Source organism: Protopterus annectens, chromosome 17.part0 (assembly GCF_019279795.1).
Source record: "Protopterus annectens isolate FY-2018-M chromosome 17.part0, PAN1.0, whole genome shotgun sequence".
NCBI lineage: Eukaryota > Metazoa > Chordata > Ceratodontiformes > Protopteridae > Protopterus > Protopterus annectens.
The window spans coordinates 135,875,663-135,896,958 of NC_056751.1; the positions used below are offsets into that span (position 1 = coordinate 135,875,663).

At 43.2% G+C, this 21,296-nt stretch overlaps 1 protein-coding gene across 3 annotated transcripts in view; it reads right to left on the minus strand.

Moving 5' to 3' along the window:
* FANCC (FA complementation group C) overlaps nucleotides 1-21,296 on the minus strand; it is a 2,534,829-nt gene that overhangs the window by 520,621 nt on the left and 1,992,912 nt on the right. For all 3 annotated transcript variants that reach the window (XM_044059426.1, XM_044059425.1, XM_044059427.1), the window contains one exon: nucleotides 12,788-12,887. In XM_044059426.1, coding sequence (XP_043915361.1) covers nucleotides 12,788-12,887 — 100 coding nt within the window. The remainder of the gene's footprint in view (nucleotides 1-12,787; nucleotides 12,888-21,296) is intronic.

Here is a 21,296-nt window from a genome sequence, read left to right on the forward strand (position 1 = left end):
AAGACATAAATAATGGGGGACAAAGGCCCAAAAATAGGGACAATGTTTAAATATTTCTCTTATAAACTGAGAAAGTTGACAGAATAACCGGATTTGCTTTAGTGTGAATTTTCAAATAGGTATGAAGTCTGAAACTCAAATGTCTGTCATTATTTTCTGGCTTCAGTACTCAATGATTTGCCAATAATTTGCCAGAAAACCAAAATTTTATAAGGAACAGACCAAAAATATGAGGCAAAAATCTAGACAGTTGAGAGGCATGATGAGCAGCAATAAATTTCTCTTCCTTTGAAGCTCACAATTCATTGAAAAATGCACTGAAACACAATTCTTTGAGGGTGTAGAAGATTCAGGCTATGTCTCCTGTAACTAAGGTACAAGGTTTGAGCCTGATCAAATTAATCTGACATCCCTAACTACATTATTACACACACACGCACATGAACGTGCACACACACACACACACACACACACACACACACACACACACACACACACACACACACACACACACACACAGATAAACTTTACCTTCTATCCATTGTTCATCTACTTCACAAGGGGAATGAAGCAGGCATACATGTCCATTTCTATGGGGAAGTGAAGCAGGCATATATGACCAGACGTTTAAATTCTGCATGCAAATGCAGAAATGACAAAGCAATAGCAGGTGTGCATCAACACATTCAGAGGGCATTCTTTAAGAAGAATGAACTCCCTTAAAAAATAAATTTATGTTTTTAATTGAAAAGCAAATGTTGTGGCAGCCCTCTTGGCTAGTGGCCCCCCTCCCAGCTAGCAAGCCCTAGATGACTGCCTAGGTCACCTACTGCAGGATCTGGCTCTGACTTCCACACCCAATATCTTTTTTGCTTAAGAGCTGAACATGATTACAAAGCTTGTTCCATCTGCCAATCCCTTACGTCCCAGTTTGCCTTCTCCTCGAGACCCAACGTCTCAAATGCTTGGCCCACACCAAGATAACAGATTCCAGTTCCCAGGACGTACCTCTCTATCCGTTAATAAAAAGCTTAAAAGGCCTAGTCCAGGGACTCAGTCAGCCCTTTCTGACTCTGATTTATTTACTGAGGTTTTAGAACCTGCGGTGCACCCGATTCTTACTGTGATGCCCTCTAGTGAGACCTTGCTGGAGGCTAGTAAGGTCAGAGGCCTTGTTGGCGGAGGATTCTACTGACAGAGATGAACTGCAAATCATATTGGAGGGACTAGAGGACATCCCTCAGATCCAGTGAGCCACCACACCTGGTATAGGCGGATGTCACACTCAAGAAAAAGTCACACAACAAACCATGTTGCTTCCTCTCTACTTCTTCCTCTCACTTCTATGCAAAAGGAATGGATGGATTTCTCTCAAGGTTTGTTTAAGGCCATTTTGGCTCTGAAGCCTACTTCTTTTTATCAACCCCCATACCCCTCAAAAGATAGCTGTGGATTCATCTTCCTCCGAAGATGAGGAGGCTTCTGATTCTGACCATTCTTTGGCTTACTCTTCTCAAATGCCCTCTTTGTCCCCCTGGGAAACACCCTAGAACCGAGGGGGCTTTCTTAACACTTCACACTACGTCCCTCCTAGCTGAAAAGTACAGTTTTGTACCTACCATAAATGTAGATGTTCGAAGATCCACATTGCTGCAGTCCTTACATATGGGTAGTCCGCTGTCCTCGGTCGGCCCGAATACCAAAGTATAAGGCTGACGTCGGTCAAGGCGCTTAAAACTGACATCAGGACGTCAGGGTACAAAAGCGCATGACCGACGTCATTTCCTCAGTCTTTTCTTGCCCCAGATGTCAGAAGGCCCTAACAAGAAAGGCCAAAGCCAAAAACCAGCAAAAACTAACCAACCACCCATGCACTAACCATATTTACAATATGTACAACACAAACTACACCACCACCTTCAACAACAGAGGGGAAGGAGGGAGGGTAAATTGGACTGCAGCAATGTGGATCTTCGAACATCTACATATATGGTAGGTACAAAACTGTACTATGTTCTTCATCTCACATTGCTGCAGTCCTTACATATGGGTAGAATCCCAAAGCAGAGGTAAGGGAGGATGGCAAAACTATAAAGCATTAGGAGCTGCCAAAATGCCCTGTAAAATAGCAGTGGCAAATCCAGCCCTAGATTTAGAGTAAAGTGGAAGGTGGTAATGCTTAGAGAAAGTATGCACTGAACTCCAAGTAGCTGCTTCCAAAATATCTTTAGTAGCCACCCCCCCTTAAAAAAGCTGTAGAAGTGGCAGTAGCCCTAGTGGAATGAGGCCTAATCCCAGCTGGAATCTCCTTACCATGATGGGAATAACAGAAAGCAATACAAAACCCAATCCACTTAGAAATAGTTTGTTTTGAAACAGGTTTGCCCTGAGAACCCAAAGCAAAAGAAACAAACAACTGCTGAGACTGCCTGAACCCTTTAGTTCTGCTCAAATAATATCGCAACTGTCTGTGTATATCCAAAGTGTGCAAAATCCTTTCCCTTTATTTTGGGGTTTGCATAAAAAGTAGGCAAATGAATAGTTTGGTTTAAAGCCACACTAGAAACCACCTTAGGCATAAAAGAAGGGTTAGTATGCAAAGACACCCTATCCTTGTGGAAAATTAAGAAAGGCTCAACTGCCATAAGGGCCTGTAATTCAGAAACCCTTCTCGCAGAGGTAATGGCCAACAAAAAAGCAGTCTTCCATGATAAATATTTCAACTCTGCTGATGCTGCAGGCTCAAAAGGTTGTAGAGTGAGTTTCTCCAACACAAAATTGAGATCCCAAGCAGGAGTAGGAGCTCTACGTGGGGGTCTTATATTCTTTGCCCCTCTAAGGAATTGCTTAAACAAAGGCTGAGAAAATAATGGTGGGTCACAGTCATAGTGAGCAGAAATTGCTGCAGCATGAACCTTTATAGAGGAGAAGGACAAACCTTTGTCCAATAACTCAGTAAGGTATTGAAGTGCAATACTTAAATTAGGTTTAGAAACATCAAAGTCCTTTGCTGTACTCCAAAATAAAAATCTCCTCCATTTATCTGCGTAAACTTTCCTTGTACTAGGCCTTCTGGCCTCCAAAATAACATTCAAAACTTGTTGTGGAAGCTGAGACCCTCCAGGGTTTAAAACAGAATATGCCAGGCTGTCAGATGTAGAGAATGAAGTTTGACATTGAGTAAATGACTGTTCTCCTGAGACAGCAGGTGAGGAATCAAGGCAAAGGCCATGGAGGCTCCCTGCCAGACTTCTCAGTAATGGGTACCAGTGCTGTCGAGGCCAATCTGGAGCTATTAAAATCATGTTTGGCTTGTCCTGTCTGACCTTCAGGAGTTCCTTTGGGAGGAGAGGCAGAGGTGGAAAGGCATACACGTGAAGGTTGCTCCAATTGAATGAGAGAGCATCCACTTTCCAAGCTGTGGGATGAAACCTTTTTGTGCAAAACTTTGGCAGCTGGTAATTTAGTGGAGAAGCGAACAGATCTATGCCTGGAGTTCCCCATAACACTGTCAATCTCTGAAATACATGAGGATCCAATTTCCACTCGTGGGGATCCATAATTTGTCTGCTCAACACATCTGCTAAGGAGTTCTGTGCTCCTGGCAGAAACCTTGCCTGAAGATTTAGCTGTAAACTGAGAGCAGTCTCCCACAAAATCATTGCTTGTCTGCACAGAGGATAAGAATGCGTTCCCCCTTGCTTGTTGATGCACCACATGACAGTTGTGTTGTCTGTTTGAATCAACACCTGCCCTGGAAGAAGTAAATCCTTGAAAGCTATCAATGCAAATTGGACTGCTAACATCTCCTTCAAGTTGATATGTAGATGTTGAAGTCTGGCAGGCCACGTGTCTTGTACCCATTTTCCATTTAGATGAGCTCCCCAAGCTTTGTCTGAGGCATCTGTCGTTAAAATCTGACTCGCCTCTGGCCGGGTCACAGAGAGTCCCTTGTTTAGGTGACATTCCTGAGCCCACCACAAAAACTCCTTTTGAATGCAAGGTATTATCTGAATGACAGTGTCCAAATCTTGGCAGTGCTGTGTCCATACATTCTTGAGATACCATTGTAGCTTCCTCATATGCAGTTTGGCATTGGGAAGTACCAGAATACAAGATGCCATGAACCCCAAGGCTTGAAGGACTGTCCTTGCAGTCAGCCTGGACTGACGAGACAATTGGTGGAAGTAAAGAGAAAGATTCTTTTGTTTGTCCGGGGTGAAAACGGCCATCTGGGATGCTGTATTCAGTCTCACACCCAGAAAGCACATGTCCTGAGAGGGTACTAGACTGGACTTTATTTCGTTCACAGAATACCCCAGGCATCTTAACACTGCCATCACATACTGTAGATGATGAAGAAGTTCGTCCTTTTCTTGGGCCAGAATCAGGCAATCGTCCAAATAAGGATAGATTTGTATTCCTCGTAGCCTGAAGAAAGCTACCACTGGAGCCAGAACCTTCGTGAATACTCTGGGCAGTAGATAAGCCAAAGGGCAATGCAGAGAACTGATAATGTGAAGTCCCAGCCCGAAAACGCAGATACTTCCTGCAACTGGGCCTGATAGGAACATGAAGGTAAGCCTCCTTGAGATCCAGAGTCACCATCCAGTGATCTTTGCCCAGCAGAGGTAAAAGCTGTTGTAACGTCAACATTTTGAACTTGGGAATGTCCAGATATGTGTTGAGGATAGATAAATCCAAAATTGGTCTCCACGTGTTTCCTTTCTTTGGTACTAGAAACAGGCGAGAATAAAATCCTAGGCCCACTTCTGGCAGAGGGACCGGTTGTATGGCCCTATTTGAAGTAGCAGAGAAATTTGTTTGTGCGCCTCTAGTCTTTGCTGAGGAGGAACGTCCGGCATGCCTTTGAAAGGAGGCAAGGTATGGAAATAAAACTTGTAACCCTGGTGTATGATATCCAATACCCATTTGTCCTGGGTAATCAACATCCAATTTTCCTTGAAGACTGCTAACCTTCCTCCCAAAGGTGCTGCCAGGCAAGAAGGATCTGGCAGCTGAAAAAGTAGGTCATTGGGCCTGTTTACGAAAGGACTGGCCCCTGCCCTCACCCGAAGATTGTGCAGGTGAACTCCCTGTTCTAGGCCTGAAAGAACTCTGAGCTCTCCCCCTACCACGCCTAGATCTACCCCTAGACTGAGAATCATAAGAAGGATACGCCCACCCCTTAGCAGGCCAATTCCTACTAAACTGGAGGCTGAACTTGCAAAAATCTTTAACAGCCTGCATAGACTTAGCCTTGTCTTCCATTTTCTTCAAGACTGACTCCACAGGTGAACCAAACAACACATCAGACTGCAAAGGAGCATCCAAAATCCTTGTCTTAACATGGTCAGATAAATTCTGATCCTTCAGCCAGGCGTGCCTGCGAAGAACTGAGCCAGTGGCAGCCACCCTAGACGAGGCCTGCACAGCATCAAAACCACACTGTAATGAATGCTTACCCACCTGTTCAGAGACATGCACCAAATCTTGTAATTCTTTACACTCAATGCCTTCCGCCAGAGCATCCACCTTAGACTTCAATTTGGAAAGAAGAAAGTTTTGATATTTCAACATATGAAACTGGCAATTCAAGGCCCTCATAGCTAAGGTAGAAGATGTATAGACCTTTTTTCCCCATCTATCCAAAGCTCTGGCGTCTTTATCTAGAGGAACCGGATTTTTTACAACAGAGGCCTTAACACCCTTAGGTCCCTGACTAATAGTTTCTGGGTCCGCCCTAGGACTCTTATAAAGATATTTATGAGCCTCAGGCACCCTGTAATACCTATCCGGTTTAACAGGAGCAGGAGGCAGAGAATCAGGATTAAGAGAAGCCTCTGCAAACACATCTTCCACAACATCCAGAACAGGGGGTATAGCCAAAGGCCTATGCTGGGGTAACAGCAAAAATTCCCAAGCCTTTTCCGAGAATCAGAGAAGTCCTGACCTTCCCACTTAAAATGTTCCCTCATAGAATGAAGTGTCTCTGAAAAAGAAAAATCCTCTGGAGGAGAAGCAGAAGGAGTGGAATCATCTGCATCAGAATCAGAATAAGGAGAGTACTCCTGCAGGTCTTCAGCTGAAGACTCTGAAACATCCAAGCCTGCTCAAAACTTTGCAACTCGGGCTCCACCCTAGGCCTCTTATCAGGAGAGGGCAAAGAACCTCTAATCAGAGTAATCAAATCTTCTGCCATTTTAAGCATGTGCTTCTTAGGCACAGACCCTGCTGAACTAGGAGTGACACCAACAGAAGCTAAAACTGGCCTGCCTCTGGGAGAAGCCTTGGAAACAGAAGGAGAAGGCCTAACCACCCTAGGAAGGGAGGGAGTACAGTAACTTGAGAAGCCCCTTCAGCCTGACCTGCCTCCTGAGAGACCACCTCCTGCAAAATCAAAGTCTCCCCCTGAGACTCCAGAGAGGTCTCCGTCGGAACCACCGGTTCCACTGAAGCCTCTAAAGAACCGGCGTCCGGTACGGACGACTCATCTTGCCTGGGTTTAACTGGTTTGTCTTTGCGCTTCTTTGCAGAAGCGGGCGCCGGAGAATCCGACGGCATATTATAATTGCACCGCTTCCCAAAGACCAGCCTAGCACAATCTAACCTCCGCTTAATAGTGCGTTATTGAACCTAGCACAAAAGCGACACCCAACAACGTCGTGCTCAGGCCCCAGACAAGGAATACACAAAGAATGATAATCTCTATGCGGTATCTGTTTCCCACAAGAAATACAGTTATTCACTTTTTCTGACATCCGGTAAAACACTGAGGCAAGAAAAAACCAAAATATTCCCCAACGGGGTACTTAGCCAACTTGGATTCTGTCTGAAACTCCGAATTCGAAAAATTTCAGAACGCCGAACGGCACTTGCAACGCTGCTTCTGCATCGGACCATGCGGCAAAAAAGACTGAGGAAATGACGTCGGTCATGCGCTTTTGTACCCTGACGTCCTGATGTCAGTTTTAAGTGCCTTGACCGACGTCAGCCTTATACTTTGGTATTCGGGCCGACCGAGGACAGCGGACTACCCATATGTAAGGACTGCAGCAATGTGAGATGAAGAACATCATTCATATTTCTCAAGGATCTTCAGGCTGCTGCTTGGAGATAGTCTGAGGAATTATGCTTGTATGTCCACCTATATACCCATATGCTCGTGAGCTGTGGTCATATAGGTTCATAGGTTAGTACTAGGCTAACTGCCCTTGACATGCAATACCATGAAGGTAAAGCTTTGGTACTCCAGCTGAACTGTGGTGATAATCCGTGTGTTAGAAATATTGCAACAGTGATCAGTAGGACATCTACTGTTATGGTATATTTTTGCACAACTGTATAACCCGTGTGTTAGGAATACTGCAACAGTGATCAGTAGGACATCTACTGTTATGGTATGTTTTTGCACAACTGTACTTTTTTGAAGTGTTGGGTGGTGTGCAACACTCAAAATGGTGACAAGAAAAGAAAACAATGTGCACCAATGCAAGATAAGGGATCCACATGTCTATCTACGTCAATACCTTCCAGCTAGAGTCCTTCATGGATTACTGTACAGTGAAGGCAGAAATCACTGCTTTGGAAACATCTGGCCAGTATTTGATATAGGTAAGATCAAACAAACACAAATGTAATGATTTGCTATTACAGACTTTTCCTCAGGATGATCCAAATTGACATAAGTAGTAAACAGGTTGTTTTTTTGTACTGCTTCACTTTCAGGAGATCCAAAGCAGACACATCTCCAGAATTTTCATCTCCATAACAGGAATAAGGAGTGACTAAGGAGTTTGCCTGTATGGCCACCTTAGCTGACATGTGAAACATTGAAAGAGTGATGTCTTTGAATCCAAAAGAAGAGCTTCCATGAAAACAAAAAATAAACCAATAAAAACTAAAAACAGTTCACAGGTGTTTGAGCAGCACATTGCAAATAATAGCTTCTACAGTATGTACAAAACAGAAATTGTCTTCTGAATACACTCACTGTAAACCAAGACTGAATATTAAATCAAGTCCAATGTAGTAGCCACAAAAAGACACCAGCTGTTGTTACATTCCCATGCAAATGGAATATGTTATAAATCCACCAACCATAAATCTTTGTCTATGGCTCATTTCCATACATGCACTGCCTTCCCTGCAAAGGGATATGACTGTGTTCTAACTTAGCTGTTTGGGTACCACATAATAGACAGGTGGCAGGCTACCAGAGATCATTTTCATTCCAGAGACTTTATGAGATGAACCACACGAAGCTCTAAATAGCTGATGCGGAGACCCTCTTCAAGGGCTTCACTTCCCTTGAAAAGTGAAAAAGCCAAGAGCAGCTCCTCATGCTGCTAGTGAAGCATCTGACATCATCATCATAATCCCTCTTCTTCCTATTTTTCTACATGGGGTCAGGGTGTCACTTCAGCTGTTGCCCTCTCTCTCTTGATTCAATGCCACTTTTCCACATTCTTCTACAGTCACAATGGAGTGTCACAGGTTTTCTCTCACACAATCCATCCATCTCTTTGTTGGACACCTTCCGTTCCTTTTGCCTTCTTCCTGTCTGTCCCAAATCTTTTTCACCAGATTATCTTCTGCTTTCCTGCACATGTGCCCAAACCAGAAGACATGCTTACTGTTCCCTTTGACCTCCTCCATGACTGGAGCTACTTGGACTTCTGTGCTGATGTCTTCATTTCATCAAAAGTCCCACAGTGTGCATCCTAACATCGATCTCAAGCATTTCATCTCCATCACCTCTAGCCTCCTCAACTGCTCTGCTTTGAGTGCCCAGGTTTCTATACCATGGAGTAGTACTGGCTACACCACTGTTTTGTATATCTTCCTTTTCAGCTTTGTTCACATTCTTTTGTCACACACTTCCACTGACACTCTGTACCAGTTGGCTGCAGCTCTTCTGATCCTAGCTCTGATCTCCTCATTCAGACTTCCCTTCTCCTCAACCACCTCTCCCATATACCTGAAGCTGCTAAATTGTTCCACTATTTTCCCTTCTGTCTCAATTCTCAGCTTCTTATTTCCCACATTTGCTGCCATTACACTGTCTTATCTGTACTCAGTTTTATCCCATGTGCCTTCAGGTTTCCATTCTATTCCCCTATAATCTGTTGAAGTTCTTGCTCAGAGACTGCATGTAATGCCAACACTGTCTGCATACAACAGCTTTGTTGCTCTGTCCCCACCAACCCGTTAATGAAGTATCGGTCATCAAAAGCTTTTACAAAATTGGCTGCAGGAAACAAGTCAAAACTTGATAATGGTGATGGCTGCTCCCTAATTCTAGACTTGGCAATAAGGATCTAACAATAGCAGATGATTTTTAAGTAGCTTGTGAATCAGCAGCCATTAATATTTTGCAGATTACTGCAACAACCACATCCTCAGACACGAAAAATACTCTATGAACATCAAGGTAGCCATTAAATCTGGAATACAAAGGCCATAACACATGCTCTCAAAGTCATGACCTCCTAGGATTTCTCTTTCCACAGGCAGCAAAGACCAACTCTAGAGAATGTCCCTCTCCAAGCCAGTGAATACAGTCCTCTGGTCCAGGATCAGAATGGACTTTTCCCAATTTATGGTCATCCCCTGGGACTGCAACCAAAGGAGCATCCACTCCAGGGATGACATTACAGAATCCTTTGATATGGCAACCAAAAGACAAGTTTCCATGTAGGACAACAATGTTTTCTAGCACATAAAACCTCTTTCATAATAGCTAGGACGTTGGTAAACTCCCAGAAAGCAAGGTAACGACCAAATGGCAATACTTTGCATTGAAAGTGATGCCAAACAGCAAACTGGAGGAAACTCTTGCACAGATCTCAGGCACAGGTTTTCCAATCATATCTAGTAACTTCACTTAGGTATCTTGTGCCAGCAGAGGGATGACCTCCTGAAGAATCACTGTCTAGAACAAGATGTAGCAAATGTGCTTACTGAAGTCGCTCTCTGAGGTCCAGCATGGAATAGAAGCATTATGTCTCCTGCAGAATGTGAACACAGCAGAATTTAAACCCTTGTTTCATTCTGAAGGAGGAAGAGCCTATATATTTCCTTGGAGAAGTACAGTCTGGAGGCCTGCAACAACAGCTCTCCAGAGAAGGCTTAATCTGTGAACAGACCTCTTTCTGGAGGAGGAACTAAGATCTCCAAGATATCATTGAACATGACTATATTGAGTAACTAATCTCCCTCCAAACTGAAGCCAGTTTGAAAAACTGCCCCTCCAGAAGTAGCTCTAGATAACAGTCAAGACTGCAACTAATGGGATGGCAGACTAGCCCTTGAATTTATTGGCACCGCAGACACACGGGCCAATTCCATCTGACATTTGAAGGCTCTCCTATGTCTACAAGGGATATTATTCTTCTTAAGGGTTGGCTAGAAGAGTAGAAAGGGACACATTCATAAATGTCCTCCACCATAGCAGGAGTCTGCTTCCTTTCCATTCAGCCATCTACCACATCTTGAGATGGCTAACTGAAAATTACCACCTGAAAGAAAGGGATATCCAGGATGGAATGCTAGAGCACCTCCTTCAAGGAAGACAGTGTCAGCAACACCAGCCTGTGCAGACAAAATTGAGCCTGTTGCCCTGGCCATAGAGTATTACAGTCAAAAGGACAGTCAGCCAAATGGTGGCCCACTCTGAATAATGTTGACAACAAAACCTTGACCATTTCATCCTTCAAACACAGACTGAAAGACACCTTAAAAGCTTTTTTAGTATTTGATTCTCTATGGAGAACTGCAGCTTGGGCATGTAAAACAAAGAACTAAGGCAACTTAAGCTCCAACACAGCAAAGGAGTATAATCGGTTTTCTCACCTTGTCTAATGCTTTACACTACTTGTCTGGGAGCAAACTGCCAAAATGTCATGGTCTTTACGCTACAGACATTACAAAAGTCTGCTCTAGAATATCCAGTTAGGATCTCACTCCATTTAGCTGGGGACTTAAAACAAGGCAACTGCATTTTTGAATACTGCAGGTGCAGAATCTGGATGCCTTCAGGATGCATATATGATATTCTTAAGTTCCATGAAAATGGGTGGCTTCTTATTGGAGGAGGGTGATTGACCACAGGCTTCTCCCCTTTCTACAAGCTTCGCCTCTTTCTTCCCCCAAATGCTCACTAAGGGATATTGGTGGAAGCAGGGGTTTCACTGGACAAACAATAATAAGATTCATGAGCCTCAAGGTTTCTCTGATGGTCACCCACTGTGTAGGGGTTAACAGAAAGAGGCCTAGTCAATTTCATTTGCCTCGGATTCCACAGAGGAAGCAAAACTCCTGTCATGCTACAGGTGTGCCTATTCACAGGTGATGTGTGTTGGGACTTAAACATGCGATGGCTGGGTGCCAGGTTGAAGGGCACAGTCTTGAGTGGCTCAGATATCAAGGTCAGTGCAGGGACGTGAGAGGTCATATTTCCTATGGGTGTACTCCTGCACTTGTAAAAACAGGTTCCACCAATCCCTAGACTATTTGAAGTCCATGGCTTGAACTGTAGGGCATGAAACAGACCCAGTGGGTCTTCCTCGACCTATAACTCATTTATTAGACTTTTGACAGTACTTTACAAAAGAAATGGAGTTGCACAAGAAGCCCACTTGCTAAGTTCAGCACTGGCACATTCAATAACTGCCAGTCTCTGAGTACAGACACAGACCTGACACCACTTTTGCCTACTTCTGTGTGTGGCCAGAAGAAATCTGTAGATTTTATGGCAATGCTTTTTGTCATGTTTTGCCCATGGCAGTAGAGACAGCACTGGTATGATGCCTGATGAAAAGCTAACAACTGATCTGTGAGAGTGGCAGAAAAGAAACAGAGGACTCAGGTGGTAGTCAAACTGCTCTAGCACTGTGAGTGACACCATGGTATGTGCAAGAGTAGGATGGGGACACACTGAGTATGGTACCTCCTTAAAGTCATACTGGAGTAGAACAGAGGATGAATCCAATTACAGAGACACTGAAGAGGGTACTGATGTTACACTCCCAGTTCCATGGTTCATGAATAACAACAAATTGTTGAGGCTAATCACTGTAACGGTTAATCATTGCATTTGGGATATATCCTAAGTACAAGGTGTTCTTTGTATTCAGAGTTATATTAGCATTGTGGCTTTTCTTATGAAGGCTTTAGATGTCCCTGTTGAAATATTTTCTAGAACCTATGTAGATAGGGACAGGCACTCATATATAGGCAGGGATTCTATTCTTTCTGTTCTTCAAGCTCCTTAACCCTCATACAGAAGTGTGACATTGGTAATATATTACCTAAATAATTGAATAACAGCTAAAAATTTATATTCAGGAGGATGAAGGGAGGGTAGCCTTATTGCTACAGTTACCATTCTAAGAACACAACAGTTATAGTTTTATCTACCCATTTCACTTTAGATAGAAGTAACTATAGCTGTAAAGATGTGCTATACCATTTAAGTAACACAGTTAAAATAATAGCCTGCTTCCCTCTTTCTTTTCCTTCCTTTCTGAAGGTTAAAGGCCAGCCTAACCATCCTATTTTATTTGAATATCCATTGTTTATAAATAGTACATCTCTATTAACTTTCATTCTTTCATCACTGTTATCTTATTCTACAGACATAATTCTGTGACAGTTAAATCCTTTGCTCCTTTTGGTCTTCTAATAAAGGAAATAAATATGCGTAACAAACATTCTAATTGAAACCATCAAATAAATGGAACCTGGTTACCCTTCTCAACTGCCAAATGAAGAAATGGAAGCTCACCTGTTGTGTATTCTGTTGATATATCTGAATAAAATGTCGTGTGAATACCTGAACAGCAGTCAGTGCTTTGACGTTTCCATCTGTGTCCAGCAACATTTTCCTATATACAAATGAAGGTTAAGTTAGGGCAAGTTCCATACTTCCAGGAGGAAGCAACATTAATTGGTACAAAAAACAGAGTAGCTCCAATCAATAATTTATTCGTTAGAGGCAACCTTACTCAAGAAAATACATTTTGCCAGTGCACCTTAGCTAATGGCTAAACATAATTATTTATAAAAATATTTGGCCTGTTGTTTCAAAAATAATGTAAGGATAATAAGTCATACTCCATTTCTGTCGCTATTTCCTGTAATATTTATGCAGTACTCACTGCGGGCACTGTCTAATGGGACACTGATTCACACAGACTGCTGCGGCAGTATATAATTGAAGATTTTCAATGTGAACCAAAGCCAGTGGCCCCAGGTATAGCATATCCAAAATCAGTAGTGCACATTACCAAGAAAGATATAATTAGTTCAAGCAAGTAAAATTAGCCTAAAAGTCTGGAAGTTGATGAACAGTTTCAACACGCTCAAATATACCTTGCCTTGAACTAAATTGGTAATACATTTTCATTAACTAAAACTAACCAAAACACATACAATGCAAACAATTTATACAAACCTGTTCTTTCACAATTAGTCTCACAGAAATACTTAAATTCATTCATTTTCTGGTTACCTACTTAATTCTATTAAGGGTCACTGGAGAGCTATAGCCTGTTTTGGCACTTAGCTTTTACAAAACATATACATACCTTTTTCAAAAGTTTACGTCTGTAACAAGTATCTGCACAATGACCAATGCTAAAGGCTGGATCCAATAAGTGCTCTCCTGTTGCAGTACTTATTTTGCATAAGTATTTTTCTGTGTATAGTTAACTGTTGTAGTGTGCGCCATCAGATGGCTCTAGGAAGTTAAGGAATTATACTTACATGAAAACATTTTAAACAGAAGAGACATGAAAGGGTCCTATAATATATACACCAAAAGAGCAAAGTCTATACTGTCTTGAAATGACCCCAAATACTATTTCATGTATTTGTTTTTGACAGGCATGTCAAGTGGTATGGAAGCATTCGAGCAAATAAATACAAACAAAGAAAAAGGTGATGTTAGATTAAGGAATGGACCTTTTGATTATAGCTAAGAGTGTATTACTAGAACACTGCACATTATGAGAAGAACAGAAGTTATGTACTCACCATAACTATGCATCTGCATGGTCTGTTTTCATCCTTCTTGAACCGATCAGTTGCGGATCCCACCTTGGATCAGACTTTGACCACTTCCAAAGAGTTGGATCCATAGCTTGAGCTCCTTCCCATACCCATAATCCTCCTTTCTAGTCAGAATAACTTTAGATCAAGTTTGCCCTCCCTTCAGGCTACAGTGAGCGTAAAAAAGCTATCAGGTAGGAACAATACAGAAAAAGGTAAAACATCCCAGTGAAAACAACTAAATAAAGTAGGAAACAAAGGAGGAAAGAGCTGGAACTCATCAATAGTCAGGCAATAAATTACGCCTCAGGTCAAATTAGGAGACTTGGTAGTTAAAAAAATGTTGAAGAATGAAGGGGGTTGGCAATTGGGGTGCTGAGGAAGGAAAGAAACAGACAACGCAGACGCATAGTTATGGTGAGTACATAACTTTTACATCTGATGTCTTTTTCGGCCATTTCTCAACCGATGGGGCAGAGTCCCCAGCTACAGAAACACCAGGGAAGTGTTCAAGGAAGGATATTCTGGAGTACAGCAAAGCCCTATTCCTAGATAAGTTGTCAAAATTTGTAATAGGCTATGAAGGTATGTGAGTTTGGCCAACTTGGCAGCTCTGCAAATGCTATCTATAGAAGCTCAGGCCAGAAGGCACAGGATGTGGCCACATATGTGGTGGAATGAGTCACAGGAGGTTTAGGAGGTGTCAATCCATTTTCCTTATAGAAAAAAGAAATGTAATCAGTGAGGCACTTGGCTAAAGTCACCTTTGAAACAGATTTACCCAGTTTGGTTTTGGAAAAGGAAATAAATATCTGGTCTGATTTTATTAAATCATTCTTTCTATGGATACAGAATCAAAGTTGCCTACATACATGTAAAAGGTGCAGCAAGTATCCTCCTTTACTGGAAAAATTTGGAAAGAAAACAGAAAGGTTGACAGATTGATTCACAGCAGATTCTGAAGCCACCTTAGGTACAAAGGAAGTATAAGCATGGAGAGAGATCCATTCCTTGTGAAAAATTAGATATGATGGCTTAGTTGAGAGGGCCTGGAGTTCTGAAAGTCACCTGGCCTATGTGATTGCGACCAGAAAAATAGTTTCCAAGACAAAAGTTTTAGGTCTGCCTTGGCAACCAGCTTAGAGAACTATATTTAGATCCTAGGGTGGAGTACGGTCCTTAATGAGGTCGTTGTAAGAAGGTACCATTAAGATGACCTTTGCATAATCTAGATGATCATAGGAGGTTACTAGGCTACTGGGCCTGGGCCCTTACAAACCTAGCCAAAGTTTATCCCCAAAAAAGAAACCTCAGACAGCACCTGTCTCCCTTGTCAATGAGGGACACAGGTGGAACCCCTGGGACAAATTTGTGGTTTCCCATCCACTCATCAAGACTGCTCTTGAACAGCTGTATGGGAAATCTATTCCAGAGATGGGGCAGCCTCTGGGAGACAAACCTGTCTCTCCAGCAGGTTTTATTAATGTTGTATATCAGATGTAGGCCTTTCAAGTGGGTAATGTGTGAGGAGTTAGACTTATGGATATGAAGAATCTCTAGTAGGACAGGGTCTGAGATTGCCTTGTAGGCTACGCAATCTGTATGATACCGAGTAGAGTGATAGTGATTTGAGCCTGTCTAAACAGGGCAGGTGTTGGAGGCCTTGGATTCTCTTTGTGAGGTATTTCTGTGGCCTTTCCAGCTGGTGCAGGTGTTTGGAGAGATACATACCAAACAAGGCCTTGGATTCTCTTTGTGAGGTATTTCTGTGGCCTTTCCAGCTGGTGCAGGTGTTTGGAGAGGTACATACCAAACAAGGCATTGTACTCAATTACTGGCCTAATGAGGGATGAGTACAGAGAGGTAATAACATCCTTTTTTCTGGATACAATCCCTTTACTTATGAGATGAACCAAGTAAAAGGCTTTTCTGACCACTACCGCTACATGGTGGTCAAATGTGAGATTGTTGTCAACCTGTGTACCCAGGTCTATCACCACAGGTTGTGTGCTTAGAGGGTTGCCGTTGATGTGGTAATCAGTAGAGGCAGTGTTTTTGCCAAATGGTAGGGTAATACATCTTTTGGGTTTAACTTAAGGTCATGACTTTTGCACCAGTCATTTGTTGCTGTGAGAACCTCTTGTAGTATGTTAACATCATCTGGGGAGTCAATGACAGCACCCGACTTACAGTCATTCACAAACTTGGTCAGCCACAGGCCTTTTGTCTTTGCCTGGACCTCTGAGAAGTAGATGCCAGACAGTAGGGGGTCGCAGGACAGATCCCTGGGGAAAACCACTAGTGACAGGTCTGCTGTCGGAGATGGAGGCACCTATTATGACCCTTTGGGTCCTATTGGTGAGCCAGTTGGCCACCCACCTGATAAGATAGCGATTTACGCCAAGTTGTGTTAGTTTTTTGATGATGCCCGAGTGGGGGATTGTGTCAAAGGCTTTGGCCAAGTCAAGGTAGGCTGTATGTACTGACTTTCCCTCATCCAGGGCCTTAGTGACAGTCTCAAAATAGTCAACCAGGTTCAACGGGCAAGATCTACCCTTGACAAATCCAAACTGGGTGGGGTCAAGTGCTTGGAGATTGCCTATTCCCTTGTTTATGACGTCCATAATAATAAGCTCCATGGCTTTACAGATCAGAACTGTCAAGCTAATGGGGCGATAGTTTCCAGGGTTAGTAGTGGCACCACCTTTGTGCAAGGGGATGATAATGGCAGTTCTCCACTCTGCTGGAATGAAGCTTGCACTTAGGCTGTGGTTGAATAGGGTGCTGAATGGCAAAGCTAGTTCTTGTGGGAAATGGTGCAGAATACATCCTGAGATACTATCGGGTCCCATGGAAGCTATGTTTTTTGCCTTGGATAGGGCCTTTAACACTTGATCTATGGCGATGTGAGGTGCGGGACAAGTATCAGGGATGTCGAATGGGCCTTTGAGAGGGGCGGGGGGGGTGACGTTTGTACTGAACCCATCTGCTAGCAGGTTTGCTAAGTCAACAGAATCATTGTAAGTGGTACTATTAAGTATTAATTCGGAACAAACTTGGGCTTTGCTATGGAGGTTCCTAACGTAACTGAAGAAAGCTTTGTGGTTTCCCTTTGTTTCGGAGGCTAGTTTCGATTCATAATTGGCTTTGGAGGTTTTTACTAGTGATCTAATTTGCATGTTTGAGGCTAAGGAGGGAGTTTTTCCAATTGGGAATTTGTGCTTTTTTTACCCTTGGACAACAGTTTCTTCCATTTGTTGTAAAGCCTGTTGATAGAGGATGTCCACCAGATAGGTTTGTGTTTCCTTGAGGAGCAGGTTTTGGTTCTGTTGGGTATAGCTGAGTCCATGCAGTTGTACAGGTTCTTGTGTACTGTAATGGCGTACTGTTCAACATAGTTGTCTGCATTCTCTGAGGGGGATGGTGGTGTGAAGCTACTGATACCCTCCCTTAGGAGGTTGTAGTCAGCTTTTGAGAAGTTTTTTTAGCTTGGTTATAGCTGGGGAGAGGGGATTGGGTAGGATACAAACTTTGAATGGTACAGACTGATGGTCTTGTCTCACCAGGGAAGAACTTACTATGGGAGTGGTACAGCGGTCACCCATGTTGGTAAGAACCAAGTCTAGAATGTTATTTCCCCTTACTGGGGATGAGACAAGCTAGTTTAGTGCATTAGAACTGATGAAGTCAAGGAATTGTTGGGTGAGTGCATTAGTGCAGGAATAGTTCACCCAGTCTATGGTGGGGTAGTTGAAGTCACCAAGGATCAGGGTGTTAGGAGGTACCTTAAAGGAGTCAAGTAGGTCCAGGTAGGAGGAGTGGGTGTCCAGTCATAGAGGGGGGGGTCTATAGCTGGCTAAAACTTGGATGGGTGCCTTGCCAACTGTCAGATCCACCTGGAGTAGTTCTAGTGTGTCATGTTGGCAAAACCATTCTGGAGGTGTGCTTATCTTTAATAAAGATAGAGACTCCACCACTCTTAATCTTCCTCATTTTGGGGTCAGAATGTGTGGAATGAGGTATAGCCTGGTAAGGCAGGATGCTCTCCACAGCCTTGAACCAAGTTTCTGTGACTGCACAGATGTCGGCATCTTCCAGTGCGAGGAGAGCCTCCAGTGAGTGCATTTTCAGGTTGAGGCTCCTAGAGTTAAGCAGCATGACCTTCAATTTGCTTTTTGATCGAACTTTTATGTTGGAAGATTTGTGTTTGCGACATTGCCTAAAAAGGCACAATGGGGGAGTCAAGAGCCTTGGCCAGAATACAGAATCCCAGGGGTGACAGGTGCAGCCTATCTCTAGCAAAGCATCGAGGCCTATCAACCATGTCATCCCAGGCAGACAGATACTGGATCCCCTTGGAATGACACCAGAAACTAAGTCAATTGTTGAAGTCAATTACTTTTTTGTTGGTATTGTGGTATCATTCTTGGTGAAGGTAGGATGCTGCTTAAGGCTAGGGTCATACTTGCCTGTGACACATACTCTGAGGGCTCGATCATGTCTCTCTTCATATAGTCCAGGGAGGTATGTCTCAAGTCATTCACACCAACATGGACAATGACAGAGTTGTACCTGTTGTGGAGAGGCTTAAGTGTGCGAGGGCAAAGAGGACTGGTTATGTCTTACAAGAAAACTGGAGATAGCTGTAAGCTGAATCTTTACTGTAGAATAACTAGCACCATTGTTAAATATAGAAGCAAAAAAATATAGAATAGCCGAAATGGGTGCTGAAAATGAATCTAGTTGTTTCTGGACATCCCAATGGGAGAATCTTTTCCACTTGCTCTTACACACCTTTCTTGTAGAATCCTTCTGAGAAGATGTGAGGATGTGTCTGACTGGAGATGAAAACGTGGACTGGCTAGCCATCATTGGAAGTGGAGAAACCATGCGGTCAGTTTGAGGGTCTGAATGTCTGGGCGACTTATTCTCAATGGGTGAGAGAGAAGATCCTGGTTCGGATCCAGCAACCAAGGAGGGTGCACAAGATAAAGCCACAGAAAGGGGAAACCCTACTTGAGGTCAGAAAAGAACAATGAGGATTACTTTATACTTCTGGTAAGATGCTTTCTTTATTAATTTGGGGATTAGTGAAGTAGGAGAAAAAGCTTACAGGAGCCCCGGGGGCCATTTGTGGACTAGAGAGTCTATTGGTGATTCTCTTTCTGGAGAGATTAGGGTGAAGTACCTGCTGCACCTGGAGTTCAGATGGAAGCAAAGAGGTCACAGTATGGTTAGCCCCATAGATGGAAAATCTCTTCTACCACCTCAGCATTAAGATGCCACTTGTGAGGGAGCAAGACAGACTTGCTCAGTTTGTCTGCTACAATGCTGGACTTCCCTGGGATATGCATTGCCAGAAGAAAGCGACCAGAAGAAACTGCCAACTGCCAAACTCTCATCGCTTTTCAACATATGGGGTAGGACTTAGCTCCCCCTTGCTTTTTGATGGACCAGACAACTGACATACTGTTTGTCTGAATGGCAATTATCCCCGGAGGGAAAGCATCTTGAAACACTTGTAATACTAACAGGACTGCTCTCATTTCCAGGACATTGATGTGAAGATTGGTCTCCAAGTGGGACCAACTGCCTTGGACCATCCTTCCCAAGTAATACCCTCACTAGTTGGGCGGCAGCAGTAATCACTGTAGTCATGGGTGGTAGAAGGATAAAAGGGCAGCCCTGAGAAACTTCTCTTGCAGTGACTCACCAGGTGATGTGTTCTTTGCAGATTCTTGTAAGTACAGGCATGGACAGAGGGCTTCATCTGATAGACCACTGCAAGTGTCCATTGCTGTATCGTCATATGATATCATGTTAGGGGTATTAGAATTGAGGAAGGCTTGCAATTTGGGTAACCATGTTCAGATGAGCACCGATGATCTCCAGGACTTGAATAGGGGACAGTTAAGACTTGACGTAGTTCACTGTAATGCCTAGTCAAAGACATAGTTGCTGCAAGTACTCCCTGGCTTGAATCAGTAGATGCTTTGTGGGAGAAGATATGAGCCAGTCATCACAACATGGAAACACCAGGAATCCTGGCAGTCTCAGGCAAGCTGCAACCACTGCCACACACTTGGTTAACACCCTGAGGGCTGTGGTGAGACCAAAGGGTAGGATTCTGAATTGGTAATGACTGGCTCCCAGTTGGGAGAGAAGAAACCTCCTGGATCACCTTTCTTATTTTGATGGGATAGTACACATCCTACAGGTCTATCAAGCAAATCCAATGGTTCTTGCACAGAAGCGGCAGAATGAACTGTACCTTGACTATTTGGAGTTTGAAGCATTTGACATATTGGTTTAAGTTGCTTTGATTCAGGATAGGTCTCAGGTTCCCAGTTTTCTCTGGCACCAAAACGAATGTTGAGTAAGTTCTGAATCGATGTTGGTCTGTGGAGGCATCTGGACAACTATTTTCCAGCAGTTTTTGTATTTCAATGCCTGCTGCTTTTCTCTGACTGTGTGGAACATCAGGAAGTTTTGTAGAGCTATTGGGGGCTGTAGAGAAAAGGGCATTTAATAAACTCTGGAAATAATCTTCTGCACCTGAGTGTCTTTGATGAGAGCTGTCCAGGTTTGTGGATGCAGGGATAAGTAACCCCCCCTGCTGCCTCCAGAGTGCAGCAGTTGAGCAACTCTCAAGGACTGCTGATAGGGTTTTCTCAGAGAAGGGACCTCTAAAACCCTGACTTTGCAGAACTCCTTTGCCATGAGGGCATCTACTATTGGAGTTCTCCCTCCTGCCACGGGGGATCTGTCCCCATAGGAGTCCTGGGAAGAGCCTTGCGAATTCTGGAACCACATTTTCCCTTTACCTCTCTGATTCCATGAATAGGTTCTTTGAGGTGCAGAAAAATGGATCCTTACAGCAGATAATGTCTCCTGTTCACTACTGGACAAGGTTTCTTTAAACTTGTGGCCAAACAAGGTAGACGAAAAAGAAGTCCCCTGCACGGAGAAAATGCACGGCCAAACAGGATATCCAAAACAAGTAATAAGGCCAGCAACTAAGTGGCTGTGAATAATCGATTTATTAGTAACACATTAAACTTCCATGTCACAGACCGGTTTCGGCATAGAGTTTACTAAGCCTTCTTCAGTGTTGTGAAATCAAAACAAAAAGGAAGTCATTAAATACAAAAATGTTAATTAGATACAAGAATCCTTAGAACATGATTGGTGCACTCATGAATAAATAATTATTTCAAAGATGTTCATTTAAACCAGGATAAAAA